This window comes from Lytechinus pictus, chromosome 18, assembly GCF_037042905.1.
Source record: "Lytechinus pictus isolate F3 Inbred chromosome 18, Lp3.0, whole genome shotgun sequence".
Classification (NCBI taxonomy): domain Eukaryota; kingdom Metazoa; phylum Echinodermata; class Echinoidea; order Temnopleuroida; family Toxopneustidae; genus Lytechinus; species Lytechinus pictus.
This window is the reverse complement of record NC_087262.1, coordinates 5,808,768-5,820,056: the sequence shown is the minus strand read 5'-3', so window position 1 is coordinate 5,820,056 and position 11,289 is coordinate 5,808,768. Positions and strand designations below refer to the sequence as shown.

At 33.4% G+C, this 11,289-nt stretch overlaps 1 protein-coding gene across 1 annotated transcript in view; it reads right to left on the bottom strand.

Moving 5' to 3' along the window:
* Positions 1 to 5,124: 5,124 nt before the first annotated feature.
* LOC129281837 (serine/threonine-protein phosphatase 2B catalytic subunit beta isoform-like) overlaps positions 5,125 to 11,289 on the bottom strand; it is a 36,876-nt gene continuing 30,711 nt past the window's right edge. The window contains exons 8-9 of the mRNA XM_054917761.2: positions 11,060 to 11,080; positions 5,125 to 5,552 (exon numbers count right to left, since the gene is read on the bottom strand). Of these exons, the coding sequence (XP_054773736.2) occupies positions 5,188 to 5,552; positions 11,060 to 11,080 (386 nt within the window). The 3' untranslated portion in view covers positions 5,125 to 5,187. The remainder of the gene's footprint in view (positions 5,553 to 11,059; positions 11,081 to 11,289) is intronic.

Here is an 11,289-nt window from a genome sequence, read left to right as displayed (position 1 = left end):
AAAAAAACTCTGGCAATTTTTAAACCGTTCTTCAAGGTGTTATTGTCAATGACATAATTTTGTTTGCCACGGTTTTTGTAAATTTGCTAGAGTTTTTTTAGGGCAAATGTTTTATGAAACAGGCTCCTGGGTGATATTCAAATGGTTTAAAACAGATAATGGGTCAGATGCATAAAAAGGAGCAATTGCTAGCGGTTTGAACAATAGAGACGTCACATTGGTGACTTCACAAAGGAGGGACTCGAATGCAACGGGACGGCAGTGGAAAAAAAAATGCTTCTCTCAAGTTAACATCTTTTCATGTCTGATGTGATGTGAAACTATTCCTTTAACTCATTTTTAATTAATGATATTTAATAGTTTGCATTTGGTTTGCACTTACTACTCCTTTTATTAGCAAGCAAGTGCCTTGTGAAGGCAAGAAAAGGGTTCAAGCACTAGCAAAGGGTTATGCAAATGAAATAAAGTAATTGCTGAAGCATGATCTTTTGCTTGGCTAGCTATTGCTTGCTCGAAGCAATTGCTTGCCAGCAATCGCTGCTATTTATGCATCTGACCCAATGAGCATACTCCCCCAAATCCATGAATCAATTATTAAAAACAGGAAATCTTTTGAATGCTTTTTAAAACTATGAAAAGTAATAATTTTGTTACTTTATTCTTGGGAAGACCTACTCTGTTGCTAAGCCTGTATACCTCATTGGTGTTTTTCAGAGACTTTTATTCTGCGTACGTGCGAAGGTCTATATGTGAAACATAGCGAATGCCAAACTAATACTTGTGTATTGTCTGTCATTAATGCAAATTAAATACGAACTTTTTGACATTTGAAATTTTTCAATATATCAGGTTCAAATACTTCTCAAAGAGCTATAAAAAAAATCTAAACATACATATTCATTTTTTATAGCAGGAACATCTAGTAAATCTACGCCCTGATCAGGAACATCTACTTAATACAATCCGCACTAAAAGTGGAATAAAAACATTTACAGGAGTCTAATCAAAATTGCTTTCAAACAAAGGAGGGTTTTTTAACAGATATAACAACAAACACTTATGACACCATTAATTAACAGGGTAACGGGAAGGTATCTGTGAAATCTAATATAAATAAGGATTCTAATTTACTCATAGAAACATAATTTTTTAACATTTTTTTTCAAATTGGCAGCATATTTGAAATGATAATTTCTCTAATTTTGTACAAACATTTTAAGGACCAGACACTTTGGAATTTCTAAATACATATCAGGGATAGGACATGGGGTTATCAGACTTTTAAGCAAGTATATATAAGAGAATGTAAAAAGTATCAATTCCATTATGAAACTAACAATCATAATAACACGTGTTGATTATAAATATATAAAAATATATATAAAGTGTTTGAGTGCAGCTAGAGTACTACAGTTATCCATACATGTTTGTGCATGTCCTATTTTAAAAGTTTCTCAATTTGATGATCTATTACACTCAATTTCTATCTTTTTTATAAGTTTTGAAAAAGAACCTATAATTTTTGGATTGACCCACAGTGGAGGCATCACAAAAATATCAAGCCATTAACTCATTTGATCGAAATCACTTTAATTTGATTACCAGAGACAGGGATGAAATCGCTCTTGGTCTAATCATGGAAGATAAAAAGGACGATTGAATCCAATTTTGTCAAATCTTTGTTTTGTCTCAAACTATCCAATTTTTGCCAATTAAAAATTTTCCTGAATAACCATTTCGTAAAAAAACACCCAGTCAATCTCATTCAACAGCCTAGCAATGGATAGAACAATCACTGTATAAAAGCTGGAAAAACTAAGCTGAAGAAGCAAACCAAATTTGGGTAGCTGTTGCCAATTTGACTTTTATCCCGTGATCAAATTAGCTTTTTATTATAAATATTATCTTAATAGAGTAAATACATCCCCTGTGCAAAGTTGTGTGCTACACTCCAAATTCCAAGGATTAAAATAAATCCAGATCGGCTGTGAATAGTGACCAGGCGAAAGTTAGATTTAGATTTAAACCATTAGGATTTAAACATAAAGCTAAAAGATTTGAATTTATATCATTTGAGATCTAAAAGTTAATCCTAAAGATTAAAAATAAATCCAACCATTCATAGCCAATCTGGATTTACTTCATATCCTTGGAATTTAGAGTGTATATACATATGTATTCAAGGTGCATTCGTAACTGTTTTTGGAATTTCAATAATTTGTGGAAGTTTATTTTAATTCTACTTCTTCTATAAATTCCTTTTGCCTCGGCTGGGAAATGTTGAATATGCATTGAATAGTGCAGTAGTATGTGGTTCAGACATATCTAATACCTGGGAGAGGTTTAACAAAATTCAGTGAACAATACTTAAAGGGGTTTACTTGTTTCTCATCCCATGTGATAATCATGTGGATTACAATAAATGCAACATGTAGGAGTGGGGGGAGTATACAGCTAAACTTTCTAAGGAACATTTGGAAACCTTCAGACTTACTTGCCCCCTCATCTGATCATGAAAGATAGAAAAGAAACATTATTAGTCATGTGCTCACAGAGTTTAAATGCGATGTTTGGGTATGATTCGACGCAAAAATCTTTTTGACGCCAGAATCAACAACTTAATAACAATCAACGACGTGATATTATGCTCAACTTTTAAAGGATAATGATAATGCAAGTTTAACGCAATGCTTTTGTTCACTTTGCGTAATACTCGAGAATGGCATAAACAAAATGTGAATTGAATAGCGATCCTGAATAACTTTGCATTCATGCTTCCTTACAAAGTGTTTTATCCAAAAATACATTTTACTTATATATCAGCAGTCATACACAATAAAGAAAGGATTTAAACATATTTTAAACCCCGTGTAAATTTGGGCCAAAAAAGTTGAGCATATATATCCTTTTTTTTTAATCACTGGTTACAGAGATTAGAAACAAAATAGTGATATTATTAGAAAATAACAATGACACTAATGTTGGAAGCTAAACATCAATACAATTGCCTTCAAGGAAGTTACTATATACATAACTTATTGTTAGAAAAAAAACAGTGAATAATTAATTACAACGGGTACTTTTTTAGGTTAAAAAAAAACAGGGTCCCGTCCCACTTATTATGACTAGCGATTGATTAATATCAACTTCAACTTGAAATTTCTCTCAAACTCTCTTTTAAAGTAAAGAGTTGGGGAAAAGACTCAAATTGAAATTGATTTTAATCATTCACAATACTTTAAAATATATACAAGACCCACACATACTTAATCTGTATACTAACACTTTCTGGCTAATGAACACTGCTTTGTAGATTATACATGAACAAACATTAAAAAACAAACAATTTATCTACTAGAGTATTAAAAAAGGACATAGAATATAATGCATACATGGAACATATTTTCATATTAACTCCTATCAGTTAAAGTAAATCCAGATGAATGGCCACCTTTTTGTGAAGTACCTGAAAAACTTTTCTCATTCAATAATAACGTTAACAAAAACTAACGGAAGCGGAATATTTCTGTTAACCCCCTACCCCATGACGGGTAACAAATTCCACCAAAGTATTTCATCGATGAACACTATACTCATACTCAGAACAGAATGCCTTGAAAATTTTACTTCTTTCAAAAGGCTGTGCATTTCATAAATACTTTTTCATCAGCAACAGATTAATTTTTGCCGAAGAAATAATTTTTTCATAGTAATAGTCACGTTTTTGAAAGATTTTCTTTCTATGAATGGTGGAATGGATGGGTTTTCAATCAAACAGTAGATTCGAATAATTATGCCACATTGTGTCTTCAAAATTATTTGTATGTGACCTTAAATTACTTTAATACATTTTCTGCCAAGTCCACTGTTTTGCTGCAAAATACCTACTCTGCCTTTTAGAACCTTCAGATGAACAATCTTGAAAGAAAATATGCACCTTTGGAGCATAATAGCATAAAGCTCTTAATAATAAAGACAATACATTGATTACAAAACAACCTGTCAGAAGTATGATAGTACCACATGCATTATTATGTAATCTTTATAAATCCCATGGAATAGATAGAAAGTATAACAAAGAGAATATACATGTTTGTATATTACTGTTACAGCCACATAGAGAGAGCACATGGATTTAGTATTGTATTCATACACTTGACAATAATTAGTTGATACATATATGGAAAGATTTGATTATATGATTAGAACCTAGAATAGAACAGAATAGGAGTTAAGAATTTTTGAAGGGAGAATGAGACAAAAGATTTGTAAAAGAAAAACATATTGTAGCTAAAAAGTTTTTAAAAAGAAAATTTTAAAATTAATGAATGTTTTAAAGAAAATAAAATGAATTAAACGCAGAAATGTTTTCCACTTTTCATTTGTTCATTTTCTTTATGGGCCGGGGGGGGGGGGGAAGGGGATCAGGTAGGGCAATGCTTCAAATCATAAATCAAAGATGCTTGATGGAGGCCCACCTTAAGTTATCTGAACTTAAACTAAGAAATTATATATGAAAACAGTTATCAGTTCATTGAAGTTTTTTTTTTAATTCTTCTTTTATGAAAAATTAGAAAAGTTACAATGTTGATATTTTATTTTTTTAAACAAACCATTCTTGCCTCTGTAAAGTTGATTATAAAGGAATCTATACCTACATGTTCGAGAGGGAGGGAGAGAGAGAGAGAGAGAGTGCTCGGTTTCCAAAACAAAAACAAAAATAGGAAGAGAGATGGGGGATGGTTGAATGGTGAGTCGACAGAAAATGAATGATATGAGGAAGTAGGAAAAAAGTATTGAAAAGGTCATAAAAATAAGGAGAAATAATGAAGTACCTATACTTAAGTGCCCAAAGCCAGAAACAAAGAGAAGGGGATTTCAATTTTAAAATATATATATATAAATAAAATGCCTATTACCAAAAGGCGAGAGAGAAAAGGTGGACAGAAACTATTACAGAAAAACAAAATTTGAGGGTAAAAAATAAATAAAAAAGATCAAAAGAATAAAGGTCAAAATTTAAATAAAAGAACTAACTAAAAGGAATGTTAACCACATTGATGTTCCTATGATTTCAATAAAAAAATAATAATACCAAGGGGTAGTTAGGTATAGACAGAAGGAAGCAAAAATCCATGAAAGTTTTGAATTAAGAGAAATATATATATTAGAGATATAAAGCTGTATCTAATGGAAAGTGCCCTTATACCCATAGAAGTATAGAGAGAAGAGTTGGCGAATAGATAGGCACAATGGATGAAAGATTAATGAATGAAAGGCCAATATTAAAGAATAATAGAGACTATAACCGTTAATAGAAAGTGCCCGATCAGCCCAAATACTTAACAGGAGAGACAGGAGTGAAGATAGGGGGAAAGAATGGGATACAGGAAAGGGGAATGTAAGAAAGAGGGAAGAATAAGAGATGGACGGATGAGATGAGGGGATGGATGAAGATGGCAAAGAGGGGTGTTGGGGGTGGGGGGGGGTGGGGGGGGGGGTTACGTTGCTCTCCGTCTTACCTGGATCTGCATTAGTCTCTGTGGTAGAATCTGAAAACACACACATGGTAGGAGGCATTGTGATCAACCATTAAACATACATCAACTCCTCTCAAAAATAAAGAGAGAAAAATACACTTCATGCCACCCTTCCACCTCAAAAACACACCCGGTGGGCGTTTCATAAAGCTGTTCACGACCTACGAGCGACTTTACGAATGATCGGTGATCCTTTCTTGATGTTGACGCTATACACCAGGGGCACGTCTTACAAAGAGTTGCAATTGATCCAATCAATCGCATCTATGGATGGCCAGCAACGTCAACATCTATTGTGCATTTTTGTTCAAATTATTTTCAAACTATGATGCGTATTTCATGCACTCATTGTTTTCTTGAAAATTCACTGTGCTTCTCTTTGTTTACAAAGGACATTGTGCAAATTAGAAAATATAGAAAACATTATGACACTAATGGATTTCCATAGAGTTACGATTAATTGGATCAACTCTTTGTATGACGGGGCCCAGATTTTCAGAGGTATTGATTAAGTTCCTAAGAAAGGTTCACCAGTCATTTTTAAAGCAGCTCATAACTTACTAACAGCTTTATAAAAACAGCCACCTGGGGCAAGTAGCACAAAGCCTGGCAATTATACAATTGACTTTGGGATTGATTGTATATCATTATCAATGCAATCAAGCATAAAAAAATCAGCCCTATGATCAATCACAAGGCTTTGTGTAAACTGGTCCTTAGGTGGTGTTCCACAAAGCTGTTTGCAGGTTGCGAACGACTTAATGAACAACTGGTGATCCTTTCTAGAGTGCAAATCAGTTTCTCAATCATTTTGATTCCCATAAGCTCAAATAAAAATCCATCTATGCGGATTAAAATTCAATCTATGTGGATTAAAATTCTAATTATCAACAAGCATCTGAATGGAAATTTAATAATTTTCAAAACTTTATCAAGGTTTTAAGAAATCCAAAAGACGGAAATTTTGGGCTTCAAATAGACAAGAACGGTTCATCGACGGTCAGTAAAGTCGTTTATAGTTTATGTATGAACAGCTTTTTGAAACGGTTCCCAGACATCATCCCATTCTGGTATGCATCAGAATAAAATTTAATTTTTTCTTCATTTACTCTTTATCTAAAAATATTTTGCAATCAATGAGCACTTGATTGTATGTTCCTGCAGTAATATTCAGGGGTAAATTTGTCAAAATTAAATATGATTCATTAAATATCTAAGAGTTGAATAAGATGAGATTAAATTCTAAGAGTAGTAAAATCTCTTAAGGTGTATATCATTTTAATGAGCTAATACATGTATTTGTATAAGCTTCAAAGGACTTTGGATATTACTGAAGTGAAATTTGGTTTATAATAATAATAATAATAGTCAGTTCTTGTATAGCGCATAACACATAATGAATAACGTCTCTATGCGCTTCCAAAGGACTTGGATATTATACTAACTATATTCATTTTGGTGAAAGAGTTTTTTATTCTGTCAAGATGAAATCATTGACAGACGACTTTAAAAAATGTTTGATTCTCTCTAAATTATTGCTTTTTCGTCCCTTGAATATTTAGTATTCGCTTTTTGTTTTCTTTTGATCAATATTAAAATTTTGATAAAGACAATTTCAAACTGTCCTAATAGTGCTCACTGGTGGGAGTGTAAAAACAGATACCAATGGGCGTGTATCTGATAGGCGTGGCACTGATGGGAGTGGCACTCATGGGGCGTGGCGGGTGTGTCGATTGGTAGAAGGGTGGCATGAAACCATGCGATGATCATGCAAAGTGCGCTGTCTACATGATCAAAGCGCACTGTGCATTCACGCATCATGCAATGAATTCAGTGCGTGGTGTCAGAATGAAACTTCTTCTAAAATGAATGCAGATCTTTAATAAATGACAAGCACGACAAAAAAATAATGAAATCATAATCATTTTGACTTTCAATAAAATGCATGATTAGCATGCTTCTAACATGGCTTGCATTGAAGAGCTCCTCCTTCTTATAAAAGACCCCCAAATTTTCAAAAATCTTCTATCTGGCCATATCTCGATATAAAACATGGATCCTTCGGGATATTTTATGGGACAAATGTAAAAATTAAATAGATATGAATTTAGTAAATATGCAATAAATGGTATATTTATATATAATAATCATGAGAATTTAAATATATTCCAACATGTGACACCTTGTTATCTTTTGTCCATTTACTGATAAAATATATCAAATATAGTATGAAATATATACATGTATATACAATTATATACTATAAAATTCAGTAATTTAGTATTCAAAAGTTATTAAATACATCAAAAGAAGAATTAATAAAATCCAAACTATTAAAATTTCATTTCATTCTAGTGGCAAATGCATCAAACATTAATCAAGATAAATTCAGTCAAACAAGATGAATACTGAAAGATGACACACTCCAAATGCAGCGAGATACAAATATTATTTTCAGAAAACATGTGATTAAATGACTTTGTCAAAGAATGGTAATAAGGATTAGATAAGGATTAGCAAAATGCATAAAAGGGGGGTGTTTCACAAAGATTTCTGGATGAACCTTAAGTCATACCTATCTTCACAGTTGCATGTGATACAATAAAAAAATGACTCAAATCATACAAATGGGACATGCATAATTTTGGTAGTCAGCCAATGGGTTTGTCTGTAAAGTATTGTAATAATTACAGTGACATTTATATAGCGCTCAATACTTTGTGTTTCTAAGCGCTTTACAATGTAATTATTATCACCCCGGTCATCAGATCCCGGAATGCCTGCACACAATGCACGCCCTTTCTCCACTCCTTGGGGAGCGTATCGACATTAACAGTTAAGCATGACTTTAGGTACAATTTTTAAATCTTTGTGAAACACCTCTTGGGTTGGTATAGAAGATTATAATGGGGGTGGGGCAGATAAAAATGCTGGGATTTTTGGAGGTTAGTTCGATGAGTTAATTAAGGGATGGGTTATAATGGTATTGAGGAAAGGAACAAGATGCAGTCACCCCAAACAACTTTCCTACTCTATGTTAGTATTAGCATTCGGGCCCGGTAACACAACACTTACAATGTAGCAATTGATCATGGGGCTAATTTCTACAACTGGTTGTATTGGTTATTGTGCATGATCAATCGTGAAAACCAGCCCCCACGATCGATCGCTAAGTTTTGTGATACCGGGCCCTGTACTGTTGCAAAAGGAGAGGGGATTAAACATTTCACACAGCCTTTTCAGTAATATGGTTTCATATGCTTTTATTACTGGATTGGGGGCTGGTTACTCAAAACCATCATCAATCAAACTTCCTGAACAACCAATAGAAGTGTGTTTATGGAATGAACATACATTTCTACGGGATGTTCACAAAGTAAGAATCATAAAAGTCTGTGAAACCAGTCCCCGAGGTTGATCAGCAAACAAGGAAAGGGTTCTATTTACATTTGCATTCTGTTGCGTACTCCACTCAATATTTCTCATTAGTTTCACATTTTCTATCAAAAAACCCATTTTATTCTACTTAAAAAATGGGCCAATTTATGCTAATTTACTATTCCTCTTATGAATGAAGAATAAGTCAACATTGTCTATTAACTGAAAAAAAAAATTCAATTTAACTATCAACACAAATTTTAAGCTTCAAATATAGTTCTAAAATCATCCGTTTAGCAAGAAGAATTTATAATGCATATAAAATTTAGTATCAGAGGGTGTGGTTTCTTTATATGGAACCCAAAGTCTCCTTCACAACCAAATGATGTAAATAAAACAATGCAAAATATTCATTTCAATAGCTGTAAATTTGGTACTGTTGATAATGTGAATATTTCGCCACTTTAACTAAGTTTTAACATCATTTTGAAAGGACTCTGGCCGATCACATATTCACGATTTCCAGCAGGTGAATTCCTCAATTGCCCTTTTAAGACTGCAACACGGTCACAAGCAGTGGAGTCGTTTAACGAGATCAAATATTGGAAAGGCAAGATATGTCCTGAGTAAATAAACCAGGAAGTAGGAAGAACCGAACCAGTGTCAAGAAACATGTATCCGAGCAGCGTTGCATTAGAACAGTAAACACGGATGGACCCTCATATCGCCCGCGGCCACGAGATCATTTTCCCCCCCTCACCTATAATGTTTCTAATGGGGATAGCAAGACCGTATCGGGAGAAAACCATTTCCAGGGAAATGGAGGTATTATCATGCATCGCTAATTGGATCCAGGGTACCACGAGGGGGGTCACCGTGTACCCCTATCTATTACCTCCCGAGGGATTTGTGGTTTACTGATGTCATCATTAGGTTGAAGCTAATCCAACGCAAGAAAGCCCGACATCTATACACCGATTCGTCAGCATTATTCAACATTAAAGAGTAACTCATTTACATTCAATCCCGGCTGAATCACTGAACATTAGGTACATGTAGAACTGCAGTTAATTGAATTTTCAAGAGTTAATTGAATTTTCAAGAGTTAATCAGTTATATTTGTATTCAGATATTAGTTTTCACAGCAACTCAAAAATTTCTTAGCAAGTTCCTTTCTACTTAACATAATCATGTACACATATGTTAATGGAAAGTTTGTTTATAATAACACCACTCCTTCACAATAATGTGTATCAAGATACCTTTGAGCTCAGATACACCATACATTTAAAAAGCCACAAGTACCAATTCGATAAATATATCACTATCAGTTGAATTTGCAACTAATCGTGTCATTACAGGAAATGTCGAGAAAGCGAAGTGTTATTTGCAGATGAGTAATGAAATATTTACAATTTACATATAAGAGACACCTAGACGCAACAGGAAAACAATGCAGTGAAATCTGTGGATTAAGTTACAGGTTCTTTTTTCTCCTTTTTTCAACCGTAATTCACAGTTTAAAATTACTTTAAGTTTAGAGCTGAGTAAAGAGTTTCGCTCAAGCAAATTTTTGTTCAATGACTATTAAAGAAAGCTTTTCTCACATGAGAAGGAAAAACCAAATGGATTTGGGAAATATTGCCAGAACCATAGAAATTGAAATCGTTTGAACACACCGACACCTTAGTCATGTTCATTTAACCCATCTAACACTACACTAAAGATAACTTGGGCTGGAATCTATGTTATACTATCATCAAATTGTATTTGATGGTTAAGAGGCGACACTACTCCGCAGTTTTGATCGGGGGAGCATTTCACAAAAAGTTTTGTCACTGACTAATTTGCTCTCAGCCAATCAGATGCAAGGATTTCAGAAGCTTATAACAATAGTCAGTGAAGTTCACCAACTATTTGTTTCATGAAATACACCCCTAGATATCGGCTGGGATCACCTACGAGAAAAGACAGCGTGAAAACATTTCTTTGAAAACAGCTTTTTTTAACGTCAATGCATCATGTTTCTTGGATGAAAATTTCCATATACTAGTGTACCCATCCATAATTCCCATGTTAATCTTTCTTTTTTACCAAGACATACACCTAATGAATTCACGATCTCATAATTTTTCACTCACTTTTTTTAGGGAGGTCCACCACTGCCAAACAGAAAGCAAAATTGCATTTTAAAATATGCTTTATCTTTTTATACACATATCTTAATTCTTATACATATAATTGGGTAACCACTACAATCAAAATGATATTATCAATACAATAAGTCTTAATTTTCTGTTTACAATTTAAAAAAAAACTTGAGCTAAATGATTTCACTGATTTCTCCATGCTGGCAATACTGCAATAACAA